The sequence below is a fragment of the Pteropus medius genome, unplaced genomic scaffold (assembly GCF_902729225.1).
Source record: "Pteropus medius unplaced genomic scaffold, Ma_sr-lr_union100, whole genome shotgun sequence".
NCBI classification, from domain to species: Eukaryota; Metazoa; Chordata; class Mammalia; order Chiroptera; family Pteropodidae; genus Pteropus; species Pteropus medius.
In genome coordinates this window covers 10793361-10817849 of record NW_024344370.1, presented here as the reverse complement: position 1 = coordinate 10817849, position 24489 = coordinate 10793361, and the positions used below count along the sequence as shown (strand labels likewise).

The 24489-nt window shown below is 34.2% G+C and overlaps 2 protein-coding genes across 8 annotated transcripts in view; one reads left to right on the top strand and one right to left on the bottom strand.

Annotated features, from left to right (window-relative positions):
- Positions 1-315: 315 nt before the first annotated feature.
- PPWD1 (peptidylprolyl isomerase domain and WD repeat containing 1) lies at positions 316-20509 on the bottom strand. Of its 2 annotated transcripts, none has more exons than XM_039870062.1 (11): positions 20273-20509; positions 17280-17382; positions 14470-14570; positions 14204-14324; positions 12432-12879; positions 8673-8863; positions 7641-7830; positions 4061-4242; positions 2703-2784; positions 1637-1819; positions 316-616 (listed from the first exon to the last, which is right to left on the bottom strand). In XM_039870062.1, the coding sequence occupies exons 1-11, from the start codon at positions 20466-20468 to the stop codon at positions 473-475; spliced, it is 1941 nt and encodes a 646-aa protein (XP_039725996.1). In that variant the 5' UTR covers positions 20469-20509; the 3' UTR covers positions 316-472. The 2 variants fall into 2 exon arrangements, with proteins under 2 accessions (XP_039725996.1, XP_039725997.1); XM_039870063.1 differs by having other exon boundaries at positions 472-687; positions 20273-20474.
- A 41-nt stretch (positions 20510-20550) lies between these two features.
- LOC120608233 (A disintegrin and metalloproteinase with thrombospondin motifs 6) overlaps positions 20551-24489 on the top strand; it is a 289732-nt gene continuing 285793 nt past the window's right edge. Inside the window, exons 1-2 of one of the 6 annotated variants that reach the window (XM_039870055.1) lie at positions 20551-20675; positions 22702-22752. The gene's annotated coding sequence lies outside the window, so the exon portion shown is untranslated. Of the gene's footprint in view, positions 20852-22701; positions 22753-23581; positions 23617-23778; positions 23927-24489 lie in introns of those variants that run through there. The other 5 variants (XR_005654357.1, XM_039870050.1, XM_039870051.1 and 2 more) reach the window with 5 other exon arrangements.

Below are 24489 nucleotides of genomic sequence, written 5' to 3'. Positions count from 1 at the left end.
TTTATTAAGTTTTACTAACTACTTACTACTTAATAATAATCAAAAGACAAAACTATTCAGCATGGAATACAAACGTCGTAAAAGAAAGGAATGGTATATACTATCAGATCCTGGGTACCCTTTGTGGATCTAACGAAACATGAGGGCAGATTATCTGGCACGTTTTAAAAAGCTAAGGAACAAATACATACCACCCCCATTACTATGGTTTTGAGTCTCATGAGAAATTACACATAAGAAGTGCTATTTGCTTGAGTTTAGTCCATTTCAATTTTTTACCCACCACCCCAAGGATGAGAAATATTGCAAGAAAAAGCATTTTTAAAAAATGGCTTTTAATGAAAAATATAAAAATAATGCATCCTTGACACATGATTTGTATGTTCAGCAAGTCTTAAGAGATTCCTAATGTAAAATAATCCTGTTTACTATGTGTATTTTTATTTACACATACAATGAAACAAATCTTATTTTACTTGACAGTAATATTTATGATGCTGACATCCTCATAGGGCTTGTCTGTTTTGGGATTGACTTTGACGTTGGAGATCCTTTGCACGACTTCCATTCCTTTAGTCACTCGTCCAAATACTGTATGCTTATTATCAAGCCAAGGCTGTGTTGGAGGACAAATGGAAAATCTTGGTAAACTGGGATTTCTTAAATCACATCCTCTGGGTGAGCAAACTAAAGAGAATTTAAATTTATGCTTTACTTTTTTATGTAATTAAAAGGATTTACAATAATTTCACTTAGCAGATTTTCAGAGTGATTTCCAGCTTTATAAACATAAAAGCATAGTATAATGTTGTAAGTTTCTGCACCTTTAAGACCAAAAGGAGCTGGACAATGCTTGCTACAGGTAAGTTTCTTTGCATGGTTTCAAGAATTATGGCCAAGGCTTTAAAAGTTCTCTGCAGGAATCTACCTGTACAATTAAGAGGCAGTCTGGAATAGTTTAAGCAGCAAGTGCTTTGGCATTAGAGAGATGGGTGCTCAGATGCTGGCTCTGCTACTTTACTTGACCTTTGGCAAGTTAATCATGTCTTTGTTTCCTCTTCTATTATTTAAGACTGGGTATAGTGGTACTAGAAGTATTGTGAATATTACATGAGACTATGTGCCTGGCAGATAGTAGTTATATTTTTCCTTCATTGCTTCATACTTAATTCCAAAAAATAATTTTTAATATTTTGTAGAACTGCATAGCAGTAGAGTTAGACATTCTTTTACCATATTCCGTCAAATCCACAATGCTGTTATTGGTTGCCTTCTGATTTCAGAGGTTTAAAAATGTGGGGAAAAGGTCTTAAAATCGGGAATTCATATACTTTAATTTTCCCATTCTAAAGATGAGGAAAGAGGCACAGATGTGAAATAATTTGTTTTGGATTATACAAAACAATAGTAGCAAAACTGACTAAAACTCAAGTGTCCTAAATTACAGACGTATTGTTTTACAAAATAAAATCTCATTGTTAGGTAATTTTATATTTTCTTACATAAATTGTTTTCATTTTTATATCCTGGCAGATATAAATAACGGTAGAGAATAATGAAGCTCTCTCTTCCACTGAATTCACTCTTAGATCATAACCACTGAACCTTGGCTTACACATAATGCTGTTCTACTTACCGTTGGTACTACTGTTATGAAAAACTGAGATCCATTAGTATTTGATCCAGCATTGGCCATGCTGAGTGTATATGGTCTGTCGTGTCGTAATGTTGAATGAAATTCATCTTCAAATTCTCCTCCCCATATGCTTTCTCCTCCCATACCAGTACCAGTTGGATCTCCTGTCTGAATCATGAAGCCCTTAACAGAAAAATATACAAAAAAAAAAACACAACATAATATACCGCCCTTTTCTTGTTTCCAAGAGTGCTTTGTATTCAGTCAAAACTTTAACAGTTACTATATAAAGTGATTTTATTAAACTCTTAGTAAGTTATACTTTAATTTGGATGATGTATTTCCAGTGCTCAACTGCTACCTAATTTCAAAGATTAAAACAAAAATGCAAAGGTCTTCATTTATAGACATGTACTACCTACCCCAATAATCCAATTAAAACCAATTAATAGTGTGAATAAGTTTTAGGATCTGTGTAGTATATTAGGTCTTCTATAACTGCCCTGCCCTCCTCTCTTTCCCTAAACACTCCAGATTTTCTGGATTTCATTTCACTAATTCCTCCAAAACTCTGAAATTTGATTTTTCCTCTTGCCATTTCTAACCTGTCAGTAACCAAGAACTACATCACTGCCCCCTTAATGGAATGATGCTCAACAAATCCTAGGCAGAATTCATTCTGCTCTTCAAATATTAATGGTGGTTCTTACAGACTAGGCGGCATCTGGGCTCTTCTATTATTTAAAATCTTATCTTCTAGATCTAAACGTTAGCCACTAGGAACAGATTACTTTGGCTATTGGTTTTATCTTAGCATGACCCTTTACTGATCTGACCCTGTTTTCAGCTGTTGACAAAATATTGCTGTAGTGTTTTTAAAAAGGTAACTGCTACTATTCCCCTTCCTTGATTCTAGATCTGATATTCATGACCATTCTTTGGGCTTCCGTAGTCCATTTTTCCTATTCCTTTCTAGTAAACTAAGCATGAGAGAATAAGATTCTTAGGTTTCAACCTCTTGTGCAATAACATACTACTCCTTAATCATAAAATTTGCATAACTTACTTTAATTATACGGTGAAATGTATGTCCATTATAATAACCATTTCTGCTGTGAACACAGAAGTTTTCCACTGTCTTAGGACACCTAGTAAAACATATATTAAAAATATCAGATCTATTCAGAGCATCTGAAGACATTTCTTTGCAGTTCTGCTTCCTAATGGTGTTTTTGACATCTTCTGAATATTTCAGAAGGACAGTATTTTTTTCACAACCTAATCTGAGGACAAGGAAGAATTGAAAGGGCATATAAGCAGTAGTATATTACTAAATCAAGATTTCTTGTTATATTTGACTTCAATAATTTTGATTTCAAGATTACTTAACAGTTTAAAAAATACAAACTTAGTGCCTTAAAATATATATAGTTTGCTGTTTATGTTAAGTTCCTGGGAATGGTAATTTCCTTAATAAAAACAATGTTAGGGTACACACATTCCTGACCAAGGACTTAATCACTGAAATGATATCTCCTAAATTTAACCAACTGAATGACACAAACACTGAGTACGAAGTTTTCTAAATAATAAGAACTAATCTTATAGGAAGATTTAATATGGTACATGATGTGTAATAGCTTTTAGAGCTGAGAATGGAAGGGAAAATCAAGAGAATCTTGCATGAAATACATGTGGTGCATGGGTTCTGAGCACTTAAAATGAGGTAGTCCTGGAGTCTAGAACTGCTGAGTTCTCTGTTCAGTACCAAGGTATGGCATGATAAAACATTCATATCCAAAATAAATAAGTACTTTTAAATACAAGTGTTGTAAAAGATATCACCCTTTACCTCAAGACTAGCTAGAGATACTCTATTGTAGTTGGTATTGCATGTTCATTTTGCAGAGCTTTTAAACTGTCCAGAATACTTTTCTGCTTTTTTCAATGGAAGCCCTTATGTGTTTTATTGGAATTTGGTTTTAAAAATATCGCTACTGGTACCAAGGAAGAGGTAATAGATGTCTAGTAGATGTCAAGAAAGAAAAATAATCATCCTCTCAAGAATTTCCTGAGAGGAAAACCAGTTACATTAAGTGAGCCACAAACTTATAGTTGGGATATGCAGTTAATAGTAATAGAAATATATATTTGAATATCACTTTATAGTTTACATTCAGCACTTTCATAGCCAAGATATTTTGTCCTCATATTTTATAAACCTTTTAAGTATCTGTATACATGAATAAAAATTTCCCATTTTCTAGTTAGGAACAGTTATTAGAAATCTTAGGGTTGATGCTCTATCACACATTTCAATTCTTCGAAATTCCTTAAGTCAAAACAGTAAGAATTTCAAGTTGCATAGTTTCTTCAAATATCTACATTTACACTGGTGTTTAAGACAACAAAACCAGCACATACTCAACAGGAAAAAGTTTGATGTGAATGTCTCCCATGCTTGTGTGGATAATGGCACTATCTGAAACTCGTTTAGGTCCTTCAGCCTGAGTAGCTGCCATGACTTCTTCTTTAGAAGGTTTTTCATTAAATACATCTCGGTCAGAATCTGCACTTTTTGTATCTTCTGGTTCTCGTTTGGTAAACTCGAGGAAAATAAAAAGTGAGTGAATTAATTAAAATTTTTATCTGGTTAAAATTTATGAACAAGAAAATTTCATTTCTCAAGTTTAGTAACTTCTTTAATAGCATCTTAATACTTTAAAATAAACTTATTATAAAATTTAGTTAAAAAATTTGTTATAAAAAATAAATGCTTTCTGATTGTTTTAAAGCAAATTTCATTTCTAATGTAGTATTTGAGGAAAGCAGGAATTCACATCAGAATCCATATTTCAGGAAACACTTCCTATCATAGGATGTGTGAGGCAGTTAAATTATTTTTATATTTAGCTAATATGAAAATACATATGAAAATGTACAATTTCAAGTGGGATTTAATATCCTTTTGGGTGGAAATTTTGGGGGGTACACATTTAACAAGATGCAGTGTTGAGTTAGCTCTCTACTTCTGCCTTCTAGCATGCCCTAAGCTGCCACCTGTTGCTTTCTTTTCACTATTTAGAATCCCTGGGTTGAATTCCAGCTCTAACATTTACTAGTTATATGACTTTGAGGAGGTAAATTCATCCATTTCCTCATTCATACATGGGAATAGTAAGAATTACCTCAAAATGGTACCTGTTGTGAAGATTAAATGAAGGGATGTAAAGTGCTTAGAGAATAGTGCTTACCATATAAAAGGCAATATATACATGTTAGTAATTGTTATCACTATAAGGAGAATCTGGTACTACTAGGTAAGATGAAGATTCAAAGATGAATCTGTTTTGATCTTGACTTTTGTTTTTTTTGCAGAGCACCATCTGATATACCTAAACCCTGAGGCTTTGAAGAAAGAATGCAAATTTTGAATGAAGTTGTAGAAATCTCAGGATCCTTAGGGTATACGAAGAATTGAGAAAAACCTTTCAGTTGTTAAAACTCTGGACTTCTCAAGGCCTGTCCCTTTTATTTTACTCTCAATAAGGAGAACTCTTATCTCACAAGAAAGCTATACCTGATGCCACCTGAGTTCCAGGAAGGTAAAACTTGTGCTCCAGGACCTGTCTTACCTAATACCATTCCTTGATCCACTTGGATAGATTCCAAATAAAGAAACGACCAGCTAGGGTGTTATTACCTTAACATCTTATTCTCCAAAGTTTCCAAAGGAATGGCATGTCGTATTATTTATTTATATGATTTTTAAAAATTATCTTGATTTAGCTCACATATGGAACTACTTAGGTTCAAAGTTTGTAAAATTTTACTTAATGATATGAATTAAAAAAAATAGAAATGTATATATAAATGTATACCATTTTAAATATGTACATCTAATAAAACTGATAATTCATGAAAATGTTAGCCGTTTAAAAATGTACAGTGAGTGACTTATTTTTGTTTTTCTAGTTCTTCAAAGTTTATAAGGAACGCATGGTTTAATCAACAAAAGTAAACTCTGGAGAAAGAAAAAGGAAACATAACTTGTTAGTCTTTTAATAAAGTGGATGGAAAAATATGTTTTTAGTGTATATCAAGAATTCTATTTTGTGATTAATTTATACCTTCAAAACAATTAAATTACAGGTAAAGAACAAGAAAAATTATTTTCCTTAAAATATTAACATATTTTTAACTATGACTTTGAAATTTATAAGCAAAATTCTAACCTTAAAAGAATGTGCCCATTCCACATTAAAAGTTTGGTTGAAACTATTTCCTACATTTACCAAATGCTGGTAACCTTAATAGCATCACAGCTGCTTATAATCTCTCATGAGTGAAAGAGTACACTATAATGGGCCAGACGCTACCAAACTTTGTGGATTTAACAAAGAAAGCATAGTGCTTGTAGTTACAGCACTGAAGAAGAAATGACAGTGTCAGCAACCAAAGAAACAAAAAAATCAAATGACACCAGCACAAGCAAGCACACCTAACTCAGACGTGATGTCAGAGAAGGCTTCCAAGCTGAGACCTTAAGTATGAGCAGGAGTTGGGGAGAGATGTGTGGCTGGCAAAAGCAACAACCTGTGCAAATGCTTAGAGGGAAAAAAGAATACTCAACTATGGCAAATGGGATCAAGTTCAGTACGGTTGGTATAGCAAATGAACTGAAAATGAAAGGTAAGCTAGGAGGGAGCTCGGGAGTCATTAAAGGATTTTAGGCAAAGAAATTAAGTCCTCACTTGAGGTCACTGACAGGTTCTTGGAAACTGCGACTTTAATCAAAACAATATATAACAACCAATTTTACCATAGGCTAATTGACTTAAATGAGTTAAGTTTCTCTGGTATTAGTTCTGGTCACAAAACATCACCAAACTTATAAATAAAGACCCAAAACAGTTCTAATATTAAACACTGAAATTAAAATACTGAAATAAATGTGAGCTATGCATATACAAACAAAAAGTTCTAAAAGAAAGATTAATAAAAACAAATGAGATAATTATTTTCCAATCCACTTATTCCAGTTTAGGGTGGCTGGAGCCTATCTCAGCAGCTCAGGGCTTAAGGTGGGTATTAACCCTGGACAGAATGCTATTCCATTACAGGGTGTACTCACACACACACCCACACTCAGACTGGGACAATTCAGACATGCCAATTAACCTAACTGCACATCTTCGGGACATGGGAGGAAACCAGCATACCCAGAGAAAACTCATGCAGACATGGGGAGAATGTGCAAACTGCACACTGACAGTGGTCCTGGCCCAGAATGGTTTCTTTTTTTCTTATGACGTTATAACCAAACATTATTTGAGGACCTGCTGAAACCACATTTGGGTCTTGGAAAGTCTCTGACTGCCATGTGAACGAAAGAATGGGCTGGGTCACTATACTTTAGATTTTTTTGCTTGGCTGAACAATTAGAACAATGCTACTCCTAGATAGCATAGTAGTTTGATTTTGAGCCCAATTTTAGTTAACATGCAAAGTATTTTTAATTCTCCAGGAAAAAAAAATTCCTCAGGAATATACAATTCCAAGGTAGCAACATTACAATGGAATTAAAAAGTAAAAAAAAGAAATGTGTTTAGAGAAGAAAGTGTGCAAGTTCAGGGAAGATAAATTACAGTCCAGAGTAAAAACTGTAAAATAATAAAAAGAGAAGAATTTTAAAAACTCCATAGCAAAACTATTTTGGATTCAGTTATTACCATAACCACTTCCTATCATCTTAGACAACAAAGAGTTACAGAAACCAGGCTGAAAAATTTTCAAAACAGAATGGAAAACAGTACAGAAATACTTAAAATCAAGCCCTAGTTAAAAATTCTAAAATATTAATATTATAAGATGGTATTCTGGTTGTTTAGAAAGTCTGCTATCTTGCCAACATTCTCTTCGGTTGAAAGCACAAGCTAAGAAAATAAAACTCCAACCAATCTGGAAGAAACATTAAGGTTTATCTCTTAGTACTTCCACATACCATATAAAATCTATTCTTTTTGAAAGATGTACACACTACTGTTGGGTCAGCTTGAATATTCTGAAGAACAGGGTTTTCAGAAGCTTTCATTTCTATAGTAGTTGCAGCACGATGTTTTTTGGCTATTCCCTGGAACAAAGCCAATTGCATCACTCTAATATTTTCTTGCTTGCCTAAGATCCGCACACACCTAGAAAATACAACGTTTTACAAAATAAAATTACCTGAATTAACTCCAATTATAATAATTTTACAGATAAAAGCTGGGAACCAGCTATCCTTTATCTTTGTACAAAATAATTAGTAAAAAGTTTTTAAGTATGTCTGTACCCTCCCCCTAAAAAAAGTTATTTAAAATTGGTAGGTGGCTATAATTTTTCAGATTAAAAAAACACAGTCGTTCAGTCATACATTTTTAACCTATCCCTATTACTTTAATCTGCAAACCTTCAAAGATTTTGTATTGCCAAAATCTACAATGTAAATTTGTTTATATGTGAGAATGTACAACACAAAATTTTTTCTCCTTAAAATATACTTTCAGTTCTTTTTATTTACATTCAGTGATAGTATCTGATTGTAACTATTCTGTACTAAGACCAAATGGACTGTTTGTACAAAAGGCTTATTGTGGTTTCATGCATTTTAACTTCTGATTTTATGTCTAGCAGGATGTAATGCTGAATTCTGTGGTTAAAATATTTGGCAACATTTAACATGGACCAAGCTAATTTAAATCAATAAGCAAAAGACAGACTATAACTTGTTAAAAAAAAAAAACAACTTGAAACTATGCATATCTTCTTTCCATTTCTTTTACAAACATGAGTGGAAACTTTTTACATAAGATTATAAACAACCGAAAGACCACAGAAAAATCCAGTCAAAACATTTGGTTAAGTTTAGACATTTGGGACCATTCCACTTGTCTTGGAACAAACAAAACTCCCATTGTTTTCCTGAAGGAGGAAATGGTCCCCATGATTCCCCATAAATGTGTTTTTTAAAAACATACATCATATTAAAGCTTACCGGTTTGTTTCTACATTTATAACTTTAATGCCCAGCATTGTTCCATACAGCACAAAATGTCCAGTTTCATCAAAAACTATATTAATTAATCTCACTGCATCCACCTTCTCCAACTCACGTTCTACAGCCATTCGGCGGCCAAATTCCATGTCTGGTAGCTGTTGCCTCATCTGCTGTAGTTCAGTAAACATCTAGGAAACAAACCATTTATTAACAAAAGAGCTACATATTAAAGGGAATGAGAATTTAAATAGAAGCAGAGTATACATTAAGAGCCACTGACAGTTTGTGCACTTATATATTCCTTAAGGAGGACTCTAACTCTATAAGCAGAAAATAAAAAAAGTATGTTCAATCATAAAAAAAAAATATTTACAATAAGAAGTTCTAATGAAACAAAAACCAGTTCATTAATATATTACTGCTTTATAGAAACAATAGATCAAAAAAACAAAACAAAACAATATATCTGCTGTCTTTTATACGCTACAGGACTTTCTAATAGAAATTTAATGGAAACTACATATGTAATTTAAAATTTTCAAGTAGCTACATTAAACAGGTGAAACAATGTTTTATTCAACTCAATATATCCCAAAGATTAACATTTAAACATTCAGCAATTTAATAAAATTGAGATAAATTACATTTTTTCTTATATTAAGTCTTTGAAATCTTATATTTTATACTTTCAGCCAATCTCATTTAGGACTATCAAGTGCTCAAGAGCCACATGTGGCTGCTGGCTACTATATTGGACAAGGTAGCTACAGACTATGAGGTCCTTACACAAGGATCATGGAGCCTGACACATAACAAGCACTCAATTTTTGTTAAATGGACTCATTATTTCACTAATGTATAACAATTTCATGATATTTCAGCGAATCTTTCAACTTATTTCGATATGGAGCAAAACTAGTTAGATTATCATTAGGTAAATTGGACATAGGATAGATGATTATGAGTGCACTTCAATTTGGAAATTTGGTTTGGTTTTCTTTAGTTAATACACAATTTACAAAATAGGGGTACATCTTAATCACTATGTACTATTATACTACAAAAGATATGTTCTTTACATTCAGTTTTCCAGTTACTTAGGGCATTGAAGAGAATTCAAAAGTAGCTCTCCATTGCAGATGAAAATAAGCCAGACTTAAATCTCATCTACTTCTACCTTTTTTTTCATGCTTGTATAACTGTAAATCTCCCGGCTTTTTTTTTTTTTAGATATGGAAAGAACAATACACTCCAAAAATCAAAAGAAGGTATGTGTGTTAGGGAACAACATGAGGCAAAGGTCTTAGAGACAAACAAAAACCCCTGGTCATTGGGGTTTTTCTTGAGTCTCTGAGACTAATATATATTATTGCTATTCATGTGTCAGATGTAGCCTAGATGATGGATTAGATTTTTGTAGTGAGGGACCCCTGATTATTTTTGCTAGAGAGAGGATTCAGTTTCAAGACTTAAAACTTTGTAGATGGCCATCTGCCCACATATAAATATTTTATAAATGTTAAACCAACCAGATAAGCACAACAGAATCTTTTTATAGTATTCTAGCCTTAACAGCAGGGCCTCTGTGATACACAACTGTGTGATAATGTGTAGTGATTCTGATTGATAAATATGAAAAGATACAACTTCATGTCATCCAATCAAATTTCTTCTCTGTTCAGCTAGGCCTCTTAACTGATTAGAAACTTCCCCCTCTAACATGGAACTGTAAAATTCCAGTTGTTTACTAGTTATAACTAATTGTGACTAATTTAATTGGCATTTATCTGTCTTTTTTTTTTTCAAACTCGTTCTGAATCTCAACTTCTGCCAAAGGCTTTAGTACTGACTTCTTAACATCTAAACTCTATAAATTCGACAAATGTTGAAGACAACAATGAAGAAATAGAGTGGATGGAACAGCTCAGAGTATGTATATTGAGAGATTTCTACCCAGACACTAGGATTTGAATATTTCTCTTCCTAAAGAATCTTGTAAGAGCTGCAAGCTGGTAAAGAGTTTTTAAATAATACTTAAATTGAAACTAATATTTAGTTACCAGCCACCATGAAAGAAAAAACATCACAAAGGTTTCTCCTTTTCTTAAAAGCAGAGTGGAAAGCTATCTTCTTCTAACAAGAAATGAGTCATGAGGATGCTTTGACTAGCAAACAGAACTTCACACTTGTCTGGATTCATATTCCTTCAGGCAGATAATCCACCTAGCGTTTTACCATTTGCCACCAAACAAGAGTGTGACTAATAAGAGTGACAATTTTTGAAGCAGTTAATGCCGGGAACATAATGTAAATTGGTCACTACAAAGACTTTGCAATCAACACTGTCATATAATAAAAGTATTACTACAAAGGTTCAACTCACAGACTCTGAGATGTTTCAACATACCATTATCTGTTAGAGAACCACCTGATGAAAACAGCTGATGAAACCCAAGTTTCCACAAAAACTAGTTAACTTTGCATGGGTAAAAACTCATTCTATAACTACATGATCTAACAAATTCTTGTTAGCAGTAATTATGTGTCAGGTGCTGTTCTCAGTGCTGGAGATATAATCATGAGCCAAAAAAACAGATAGAAGACTATAGACCGCACATAGAGTTTAGTCTACTGGGGGTTGATACACATTAATCAAATAATAAGACCATACCAAATGCTTTAAAAGGAAATAAACAGTAATATACAGTCACATAAAAAAAAAGTTGTCCTAGATTGGATGAACAATGAAAAATTTCCAGAGGAAGTGACCCTTTAATTGAGATCTGAAGGATGAGTTCAATAGGTAATGGTATAAATGAGGGCAGGGGTCACTTCAGGAAGAAGGAACATCATATGCAAAGGTCCCGTGGTGGGAGAAATGGTCAAGAAATTGAAACACAGCTCAATTAGCTAGAGTAATAAGCAGAGAGAAAGGTGATTTACAGCTCATTGCAGTGGTCAGCAGGGACCACATATGATTTTGTAGGCAGGCCATGATTTTGTTCCTAATCCTAAGAACAACAGGAAGTCACTGAAAGGTTCATAGGATGACATGACCAGATATATGCTTTTAAAAGATTGCTCTGGGTGTAGCATGGATAACAGATTAGGAGGAAGCCAGAAGAGATACAAGCAGTAGGCCAGTCAAAAGATCATGAACTAGGATAGTGACAGGCGTGCTAAAAGGAAATGAATGGATTTAAATTATACTTAGAAAGTAAAATTTTCCGGACTCATGATAAATTAAAGAGAGGGGTAAAGAAATAGAGTTAAGGATGACTCAGATTTCTGGCTTGTGATGGATATTGGTGCCGTTCATGAAGACAGGAAAACAAACAAACAAACAAACAAACAAACAAACAAAAAGACTAGGACCAGTTCTGTACATAATAGAAAGTTGGAGAAATAAATTTGGGAGTAGACATAGACAAGAGTGAATAGAGTGGGAAGAGAAGGAGGCATAGAATGAGTTTTGAGGATCTTAAGAGAATGAGCTTGCAAACAGAACAAAACTGAAAAAAACAGCCATATAAGTAGAAAGATAACTGGTTCAGAAGATATCACATCATAAACCTAGAGAAGAGAGTTTTGAAGAGCAAGAATGTAAGATAGGAGATAGGTGAATATTATCTTTAATGTGGTAAGAGAAAATAGCTATCAATCTAAATGTCTACATTCAGAAATATCTTTTTAAATAGCACAAAATAAAAACATTTTCAGAAAAGTAAAATCTGATTAAATTTAAATTGCACTTACACTTAGTGATTCATCAAAGACTCTCATGAGTTTTCCAGTTAAAAACCTGAAAATTCTAACTTTTCTATCAGAACCTATTGTAGCTATTTTCTTCCCATCAGGTGAAAAACATATGCTGGTTGGATAAGACTTGCACTTGGCAAATTCATATAAATCTGTGTCAGTTTTATATTCCCAGTTCACATTTTTGGGGAATTTATACTCATGAGGAGGCCCGGTCCAGTATTCAATCATTCCAGATTTGTCAGAAGACACTATTGCTTTGTAAACGGGGTTCAGCCGTATCTGAGTAAGAGGTGACGTATGGAGCTTGTCAAAAACATGAAGTGGCTGGTTATCTCCTCGACCATCATAAATAAAAATTTTTCCTGTACTCTTCTCAGAAGCAGCAACTGAAGATATGGCATCCCCCGGGCAATAGATCCACTCACATTGTCCAGGAAAATAGCTGAGATAGTAAAGAATTGAGGGAAAAAAGAGGTCAACACAAGAAATAAGCATCCTTCCTCACCCTCACCACCAAAAATGTCCTGGCCGGTGATTTGATTAGTTGTGGATTCCTTGCTCAAAAGAGGCAGAGAGAGATATGGAATGGGGAGTTAGGAATAACTAAAAACAGTTATTAATTTTTTTCTTTCTGACCCCATCAATGCAATGATAACAACTTCTAAGGATCTACTGAACTACTAGAAGGGAATTGCATGTAGCAGACCACTTATTTCTGCTGGGTAGAAAAGGAAACTACATTAGACCTGGGTCTTAAAATATTCTAGGGTATTGCTTTTTGGATTTCTTTGTTTCAGTCTAGGTGTAACTTACTCTTAAATAGTTTAACATGTAACAATATTTGTTATAAATCTAGTTTTGAAATATTGAAGATCAAAATATTTTAGTTATGACTATGCTCAAAAGAAAAACATTCTTTTATCACACTGTCATTATTAGTAACTTGATGGTGGGGCCCTATTCCCATATGCCTGTGGTCTAAGAAGAAAAAGAGGGAGCTATCATTCCCACTTCCATTCCTAGTTCCTAATGAGGACACAGTGTGAAACACATAAGAGAATTCATACCAGAAACCAAACCCTGCTGGAACCTCGAGCTTGGACTTTCCAGCCTCCAGAACTGTGAGAAAATACATTTCTAATGTTTAAGTCACCCAGTCTATAGCCTTTTGTAATGGCAGTTTGAGCAGACAAAGACAAGTCTCAAAACTGTTTCTGACAATGCTATAAATTTCAAGCTGACATTCATTTAGATATATAAATTCAGTATGTTATCTTAAAAAAAAAAATGCTTAAAACAAAGTATTACTGTCATTACTGTGCAGTTTAACCACAAAGTTTGGGTATCAATATACTTCAAAGTTTAAAATCACCAACAAATAAACTCAATTCCAAAAATGTGCATAAGCTTTATAAGAACACAACATCATATTACTGAAATAAGCACAAGGAAGTTAATTTTAAGTCCCAGTAAATTAGACATGATGGATCCTTCTTATTAAGTAGTGTCAAATGGATCTAATGAACTCTTTTGATGATGCTGTTCGGCAATTTCCGTGGTGATTAATGACAAAAACCACAGCAGAAGCTTCCAAACAGTATCATAATAAGGATTCGCCATATGTAATTTTCCCAAGTGAAATCTTAAAGTGCATTTTTTAATGAAATGGTTAATATATTCTGTTTAGAAATATCTATGAAAAAATAAACTTTAGTTTAAAAATTATTTCATTAAGTTAAAAAATATATAATTTAAAAAGGACTCACCCCAGCTTCAGCATATTGATCATGTCAAAGTTCACTACATCAAACACTTTCATTGCTTTATCATCACCCACAGAACAGAACAATGCTCCCTCAGAGCTAACTGCGATACTCTCAATAACTCCTATTGAAATAAATGAAATTAAAACATCAATTACCAATGAAATAAATGTGCATGATTCAAAGAAAAAAACACTTTAAAAGAAACTTTAACCAGTATAGTAACTCCCTGCCCCCATTCCAAAAAAAGAACAAAGTAAAATTCTTACCTAGATGACTACGAAAATGTTTAACAAATTCAATTCCCTCTTCTACTTTTTTCCAGAACTTAACATGCCCATCATGACTGGCAGTAATAATAAAGTCTGTCCTGCATATGTAAAATTGTAAAAATTAATTCCTGAAACAAATCTTTGAATCATTCAATGCCCTCAAAGCATTCATTGATAATCTTTGACTCTTTCATAATAGGTTTTCAAAAAAAATCTTCCTTTATTAGAGTAGATAGAACACTGCAACATTTTGAAGCTCTTTTCTGGATATCAAAACAGTTGCTACTGCACTGATTTTAATCTTAAGAGCTAGGATAAGAATTGAGCTAGGACTTGACATTAAAAAAAAAAAGACATTTCACCAAGAATCACTGGACTTTAGGGTCTTTTAATGCTAAAATTACCCTATAAGCAGTCTTTTCACAGGGAAAATGTTCTATTTTTCAGAAGTTGATAAATAATTAAATCTCAACATATTATGTTCATATATAGCAAAATTCAATGTTTGTTTTGTATTCTATCCAAGGTATTTTGGTTGTTTAAATTATCAAAAAGATTCTGTACAGAAACCTCTTGCCTGTAAGATATATAAAAATTGAAATCATTTATAGAAACAGTATGTGTCAGGTACTTTATACATATTATCTTATTTAGTCTTTACAGCAACTCTATTAGGATGGGTATTTTTATCATTATTTTACAAATTAAAAAGTAACTTTTAAATATTAACCGTATTTGTCCTAGGTTCATAGCTGGAGAGCTGTATCCAATAACAGATTTGCCTAACTTCGAAACCTATAATCTTTCTATTACACTCTGGTGCCTTGGGTTAAAAAAAACAAAAACAAAAACTTGAGGCGAGTGATAGCAAATGCTATTCCAATACACTGCTTTATACACTGACAATTTGGATTAGGAAAAATGCTAATGTTTGGTCAGAATTATGAATGAAATATAAAGATATTTTATTAAATTGTTTATATTCTAAGTTGTGTCCAAGAAATCAAAAATAGACTGAGCCAAATTCATCTACTTTTTCCCATAATTACTGCCAATATCACCCAAGCCACCATCACATCTCATCCAGATTTTTATACTAATCTCCTAACTGCTCTCACTGAATCCATTCTTGCCCTACTTAAATTCATTCATCTCACCACAGCAGAGTGGTCTTAACAAAAATAAATCTGATGTTATTCTGATTACAGGTTCAAAATCCACATAAGAAATAGAAAACTCTCTGGGATATAGTCCTTGTATTTTTTCTCCAGCTTCAGCTGCCATTTAACCTATCTGAACCTATTTTCTTACTTATAAAATACAGATTATTATCTCTTAAGATTGTTAAGATACATGAGATAATTTATAAAAAAGCTTTAGGTCCCTCTCAATGCCTTTACTATCTCTCTCACTGTCCTCATCTCTATTGTCTCTGTCCCTCTGAGTCCCTCTCAGTGCCTTTACTCTGTCTCTCACTGTTTCTCTCACTGTCCCTCTCACTCTCTGCCTCTGAGACCACACTCTGTGAAGTGTTATCCTTTTTTTAATAAATTTTCCTTTTGACTATTTAAAAAAAAGCTTTAGAACAGTATTGGACACGATATGAGCTTAACATATACTAGAATATTACTATTATTATTATCCTTCTCCAAATCCCCATTCATCTATTGGGAAGGTGCTGTGACATTTTAAAGATGTCTTAGTTCTCATCATTTTCCCCATTAGTACTAAAGAGGCTAGCTATCAATTACTCCTATCTTAATATACTTTTTTTTTCTGGGAAGCTCAGACACTACCTGGTTCATCCCCTTTTGGCATTTATCTCCAAAAGACATATACACAAACTAGAATTCTTAGAGAATGCACTCCTTGTATGATATATTAAAGAACATGTAGGCCTTTAACTTAAACTTTACAGAACCTATGGAATTAAAGCCATAATAACCTATGTAAAGTCACTTCTACAAGTCCACCTCAAAATTGAAGCATTAAAAACAAGTCTCATAAAAAAATAAAAAAGACAATGAGATACCATCTCACACCTGTTAGAATGGCTATGATCAACAGGACAAGAAATAAATGTTGGAGAGGATGCAGAGAAAAAGGAACCCTCATACACTGCTGGTGGGACTGCAAATCAGTACAGCCACTATGGAAAACGGTATGGAGGTTCCTCAAAAAACTAAGAATTGATCTACTATATGATCGAGCAATTCCTCTACTGAGTATTTACCCCAAAGACTTGAAAACCCATATCCGAAAAGATATTTGCACATTGATGTATATAGCAGCATTATTCCCAGTGGCCAGGACATGGAAGCAACTGAAGTATTCTATGATAGATGACTGGCTAAAGAAGCTGTAGTACATATATTACTCAGCCATAAGGAGATGAAATATTGCCATTTGAGACAACATGGATGGGCCTTGAGATAATCATGCTAAGCAAAATAAGCCAGACAGAAAATGTTGAAAACTACATGATACCACTTATATGTGGGATATAAACCTAAAAGCAACAAATGAACAGGACAAACAAACAGAGACTCATGGACATGGACAATAGATTAGTAGTTACCAGAGGGTAGGGAGAAGGGATAATGGGAGAGATAGACGGGGTAAAGGGGATCAAATATATGGTGACAGAAAGAAATCTAACTATGGAAGGTGAACACACAGTGTAAATATATTTATGCCTTACTGTTAAAATGTACAGCTGAAACTTATTGGATTTTGTTAACCAATGCCACCATAAAAACAAACAAATAAATAAATAAATAAAAATAAAAAGGATGTGATAAACTTACTTGGTACACACTACATGGGTGATAACATCTCTATGCATGTAACTGCGCTCATACATGGATGCACTGGGGAGATTATCGAGATAGACTCTTTCAAACTCTAGAACTGAGAAAATAAAGAAAAAAAGTATTTTTAACAACTGGAACTATATATTATTTTGTATTTTCTTTATTTACAATTTTCTACATTCTACTTTATTTTCATCTAGATTTTAATTTCTGCCAGTTTCATATGTAATGAAAATAAAAATTGTCTACTATTTCAGTTTAACTTTTATTATTGCACATACTGAATAGCATTATTATTTAGTCAGTCAAGACAAGTTCTCAAGTATAATACAGATGCTTAACTGTCTCTAGAACTTAGGAATTGAGTGTTGGCTTAACATGAAGATTCCATTCAAAAACAAAACCAAAAACCTTAAAAAGCTTCATAAAAACATCGCAACCATCTTTCTAATCATGTAGATCCAATTATTAGTGTTAATTTTAAAAAGTAGTAAGAGACTAGTAGTCATTTAAAAGATGTCTCAGTTTATCTTTAAGACAATGATCCCCTTTGAAGTCACTGATACTCCATTTTTTAGAGCTGAGGAAATCCTAGAGACTATGCAGTTGAGTGCTTCTCAAGTTTTTTCCAGAGACAAACCATCTGTAAGAGTGGTAATCTGAGGAAATACTGATTTCATTATGTGAGCTATAAAAAAGTTTACCAGTAAAAAAAGATTACATTACACGTGGACTTAATAAAATAATCCAACAATGGCCAAATATGCCTATAAAAAGTTGCTAAATTGCTTTTGATGAGCTATTTCAGTTTTTATAACAATATAACAGACTCAAAGCTGTGTCTGATAAACTACTTTTCCCTTCATTTTTAGTAAAATATTCTCCATTTGGGGGGCATACTGGCCCTTTTCATCTTTTCCTGCAGTTTGGTGTGGCCATGTGTCAGTGAGATAAAAGTGGAAGTGTGTGACATTAAAGAAGTCTCCTTGAAAAAGTGTGCCTTTCTTTTCTTCCTCAGTCCTATAGCCTGGAACTGGGATATGAGCCCTGTAGTTCTAATGACCACTCAGGACGAAAATGAGGGCCATACCCTAGTGATATTAGGGCAGAAAGCTGGAAACAGCCTAAGTTTCTTTGGAGCCTACATACCAATCCTGGACTACTTTGGGACTTCTTTACACATGAGAGAAATATAGCTCAGTCTTTTAATGTTATTGCCATTTGGGGTTTTTCTGTAATATGCAGTTAAATTTAATCCTATCTGATACACATTCCTCTTGCTATTAGTTCACTTGTTCAACAGAAACTTATCGAAAACAAAACAAGGCACAGGAGTATAAAAGAGAGGAACACATAGTTCCTGTCCTTGAGAACCCATCAGTTTAAAGATTCTGAAAATGTATACACAATCCAGTGTCCAAAGAATATGTTAAATATTTAATATTTTTGTATTTTCCCATCCTCCACTTATCTCCATAAAATAAAATATGCAAAAATACCCTCATTCAATAAAATAATCAAAGCATAAATACTGTAATATTCATTCACTCAATAAATACTTATTGAGTACCTGCTATATGCAAAGCACTTTACCAAGCACTGGAGCAAAACTTGCTCTTATACGCTAACAGTCCTAACAGTGGAAACCTAAGTGAGATAATGGCATGAATAAATATACAATTTCAAAATGTAGCAAGTGAAACAAGAAAAAAGTTGTTATGGAAACATTTATGAGGAAGACCTGGCAGTAAAAATAGGTAATGCACTTTAAGGGTGTGAATGTTCAAGGTTCAAAAAATAGCTTCTTCAAAATTTGGATATATAAAATTTGAAGGCTACCTGTAAACTCAGTATGATAAACATTACCTGTTATTCTTAATGTGCTTAGAAACCCAGCCATACTGGAGAAGTCACAAGCTTCCTAGAGAAGGCGATAGCTGAGCTGAGTGCTAAAGTCTGAAAAGTTAGTCTAGTGAAAGTAGTGAAGGTAATTATTCCAGGTAGAGAGACACCATGATAGCCCATCAGTCGTGCAGAGAAGAAAAAGGGTATGGCCCAGTCTCAAGTATTTTAGTATGGGTGGAGCGCAGAGCAGAAATGACAAGGGGTTAGGAAAGGAAAATATGCCAGTATGCTGGTTAGATATGGAAAGATGATATCACCAAAGGCGTTATAGCTACATTAGGGAGTTTGAACTTTGTTTTGAAAATAATGAGAAATCACTAAAGAGTTAAGTAGGGAGAGTGATAAAGTGAGATTTGAGCTTTCAAATCACATTTTAATGGTCTCAAACGTTTAAGGTAAACATTTCATAGAACCTGAAAAACAAAATTTAATCTATCCCTTCATTCCTTTTATTTGATAAAATTTTTGTCACTATCCCACGTTAATGGCAAAATGCTTCATGCCATGGTATGTAACGAGTATGGTTTGAAAACCACAGACCTTGGGTTTTAAATGAAAAATGTGTGATCCAGGAAACTTACGGAACCTTCTCCGGGTCAGAAAATCATTAGTAGAAGAGTCAGGGTGGAAATTATCTTTACCTACACTTTACACTTCTAAATAGACATCGCCAACTCCTCGAGTCTCAACACACTAAAACCACTCAACTAAAAGCCTTAAAGAGAACCAGTACATCCCCTAAACGGAGTTAGAAATTCAACCTTATATAGCTGCTTGAAGGATTAAATGATAGGTACCGAGCACATAGTAAATCTTGGCATAAGAAAGCACCAGCATCTATTGTAACATTATCAGTGATTAATTCTGTTCGATATTATCAAAAGACGCCGTGCTGCGAGCACATCGCTATTTCGGGAAGATGTATTAAGTAGAGTGCCCAGAAATGCGAAGATGACCCGACCCTGTGTTCTGAGGGCACAAAACCCCACAAACACACACGATCCGTTTTCGGTTCTGGCTTGAACTTTCCCACTCGTGACTCGCAGCATTCCAACTCTCCCTGTGCCTATCTCTGTAGCTACCTTTCTTCTTCTTAGCCAATGCTGCCTCTACAGGTAAAGGCCCAACCCAGCGCTCTTCATTATCTTCTTCGTTCTCTTGGGCCACTGCTACTGCCACTGCCAGCTCTCTTTCTCTGAGTTCCGTTTTTTCCGGTTCCTCCGGGTCTCGGCGCCTTCTTCTTCTTAGCTGTGAATCACTAGCACCTTCCGCCGCCATGTTGACCGAATCGTCAGGACAGGCGCGACACACACGGCCCTGCAACCAATCGCAAGGCAGTGGCGCAGCCTTTGCGTAAGCGGCTGAGCGAGTTTCGGGATTGGCTGCGGTGGATCCAACCAGCAAGCAAGGCGCGCACGGGTCCTGGGCCGGGAAGGCTTTTCTACAGTAGGCCAAGGGGTTCTGGAAGTTTGTGGCTCCCTAGTGGTAAGAAATGGGCAGGGGGGCAGCGCCGTAACGGTTTGCATTTGTCACTGGGGTTGGCATCTCCCAGGATGTAGAGCTGCAGCCACATTGGTGAGACCCTTACCTCTGGGGGACTGGATAGCCGACGTCCAGCCGGGCCTTGAGTGCCGCTCTTTTCCGGCTCTAGAATCCAGCAGGTTAGGAGTGAAAGACGGGTGGAGATTTGAAGGAACTGGTTAACTGGGCCTCCTCCCTTAAGTGCCCCAAACATCTCTTCTTCCCTAAGCATCTTGGGTCTCTCACACACTCTCTGAAGACAGTGGTTAGCGCTTGTAACTTTTTGGGGGAGAGATCCAGCCATACCAAGAAATCTAAGTAGCCCACGGTGGGACCATTCACTCATGCCTTCACCCAGGTCTAGGCATCCATCTCTTAGCGGCCTTCTGGGTTTCAGCTCTCTTCTTAAAAAAAAAAAAAAAGAAGAAGAAGAAGAAAAGAAATTTATTGTGGTAAAAAAGAAAAAAACTAACAAAATTTATCGTCTTTTTATCCGTTAAATATAGCTGGTCAAAATGATCTTCCTAAAACACTGCTTTCAAAACAATACTCAGCAGCTTCCTGGTTGCCTATTTCAAACCAGATAAATCTTTGCTTTGCTTTGAGGTGGACACCAGATACATAACGAACACTTTTTAAAGATTTTTTTTTTCGGTTTTTAATTTTAATGACTCCCATTATTTGGCCCATCCTACCTAGCAAGTCTCATTTTTTTTCTCTGCCGCCTTCTCTAATCAGAGTACCCTTTTCGTGTATGTCTCCTGAATTTGCCATGCTCGTCCTTGCTTTCCAGTTTTATGTTTTTATGCTTTGAAAGCATCTCCACAGCAAATCTAGCCTTCACCTTTACCGCTTCTCATCCGTTAGACCCTATGGCAAAAAGAATGAGAATAAGGATGAAAATGATAACGAGTAGTAAGCTAATACTATGTACCAAGCACTGTACTAAGAAGCCGCTTATTCTTCCAGGTAGATTTCTCTAATCGTCTCTATTCTGAATTCTGAAAGCATGAGCAGTCTGTATGGTATAATTTACCACATCATAGCATTTCTAACTACTTGAAATCATATTAGATATTTAGTTGTTCATTCGTTTATATTGGCTCTCCTCGGTGAAAATGTAAGCTCCGTGAAGACAGACTTTTTCACCTACCCAGCTATAGCCACGGTGTCTGACAAATGGCACACGTTAAGAACATGTTTGTTGGATAAATGAATGTAGTATAGAATTGTATGAGTACCTTCTATTATTTTATTTTATGTATATTAGTCCTTTTTCCAATAATAGTATGGACTTTTTAAATTTACTATTAGATTTTTAAAATTTGTATGGGATAGTATCCCCAAATATAGCAGTATGGTTCTTCAATAAATAATTGGCAATTAGAGTACCTCTGACTGAACACCTTGAAAGGTTGACTTGTTCTGTTTCCAGAAAGGTAGATTTAAGGATACAAAATGTGGGAAAGAGATAAAGTTAAACACTTAAAAACATTTTTATTTATTTGTATTCTAATGCTCCATTGAACTGTCACTCCAGCTCAGTTATTGAGTACCTATCTACATACTCATGCACACAGTTTGGCATTACTTTGGCATACTGATAATGTATTTCATTGGTTAGTACTCTACAAAGTAGAGAAAGATCAATTTGCATGTAATTTCTAAGTTGAGGTATATGTAAAACATTTACATAATATTTGACTTTTGCTTAAAAATGTTTAAAAATTGTTGATGACTATTTATGGCTTTGTGAACTTAACTGTATCTTTCGTGTCTAGCAAGGAAGATGTTTGGTGTAAACATTTTTAGATATGGCACAGGTTATTTAACCAGTCTTTTTCTAGTCAAATTAATAGTAATGTTGATAACCATAATGAGATAGCTCTTTATATGCTAGGCACAGTTCTAAGAGTTTTACATATATTAACTCATTTAATTGTCATAACAACCTTACGGGGTAAGTAATATTACTGTCTTCATTTTACAGGTAAACCGAGGCACAGATAGATTAAGTGACTTGCCCAAAGTCACACGGCTTGTAAGTATTAAACCCAGATTTTAAACCTAGACAGTCTGATTATAGAATTCACACTTACAATGTGTTTTATAGATAATGCCACAGTAAGCATACCTGTATATGCAAATATATCTATTTGTAGGATTATTCTTAGGAGTAGAATTTCCTAAGTCAAAAGATAAATAAATGCATTTAAAATTTTGATAGATGTTGCTTATTATCCTACAAAGTAATTGGTCTACCAACAGTGCTTGCCTCTTGTTCTATACTCTTGTCAATATTGTTTCTTACCAAATTTTTCATTATTGCTACTCTGAATGAAAAATAACTTATTTAATTTGTTTTTTTATGAGTTACGACTAGATTAAGAATGCTTTTTTTTTGTATTTAAAAGATATTTCTCAGTTTTTCTTTTTTTTGTGTCATTTGCCCATTTCTATTGGATTGTTTACCATTTTATTATAAAATACAATACAGATACAAAAAACCCACATGAAATAAATATAAAATTTATAAATTATTATAAGGTCAATCAATATCTTTATTACTATGCATATCAAAAGTAAAAGTTTGATAATTACCTCAGAAGTCTTTCCATTTGGCCCATCCCAATGACAGTCTTCTTCTTCCTCCCTCTTTCTAAAAGTAATTGATATCCTCCTGACATTTGTAGTGATCACTTTTTTAGTTTTTTAATGATTTTTTAAAATTAATTTGTAGGCACTCAGGTCTTGATGCCCTATAAATTATACATATTTTTCTTAGGTTTTTGGGTTTTAAATTTTGACTTTTTAATGATTGTTCATGCAGAAGTTTTAAAAATTTTATTTCTTTATTTTTTAGGTGAGGCAACCCTCGATTGACCCCACAGATTACAAGGACCTTGTCAGTTTACAATCCCTTATTTTTTTTTATTTTTTACTCCTGCAGCACCTGGTCTTCCTAGGTTGTCTCTCATCCAAGTACTAACTAGGCCTGACCCTGCTTAGCTTCCAAGATCAGACGGAATCAGGCTTGTTCAGGGTAGCATGGCCGTCGACTTAAAAATTTTATATGGAGATTTTGCTTAGTTTTGTTTAGAAAGGCCTTTTCTATTCCAAGATAAAGGCCTTTCCTATTTCCATGTTTTTCCTCTTCCTTTTTATGATTTCTGTTTGGATTTTTTGAGGGATGGAGGAGTGGTATAAAGATTGAGGTATATATTTAGTCTTATTTCCCTCCCCCCTTAAATACTATGCAGCTTTGTTAAAAAGAATGAGGGGGTCTATATGGGCCAAAATACGTATACATGAAAAAAAACAGTATAGTATATAAAATATGCTCCTATTTGTATTGTTCTTCTTTCCCCTTAATTTGCATTGCCACCTGTCATATTTCATAGTTCCATAAATGTGTAAGTCTAGGTGGGCTTTGTATTGTGTTGCATTGTTTAATTTGCCTAATCATGTGCTAATTCTGCACTATCATGATATAATAAGTTTAACATCTGGTTCGGTAAGTCTTCCCATCTTATTCTTCGGTCTTTGTTGTTTTTGGCTCTTTGCACTTTCATATAAAATTTAGAATCAGCTTGACAAGTGCCACAAAAACAAAAACTTTCAGAATTTCGATGAAGATTCAATAGATCAACTTTGGGGAGAATTAACATCTTTACAATATCGAGTCCTCCAATCTGAATATGGTAGAACTCTCTATTTGTCTCCTTTATAACTTCTCTGTTGATAAAAAATTGATTAAGCGATACAAAACTCAAGTTTC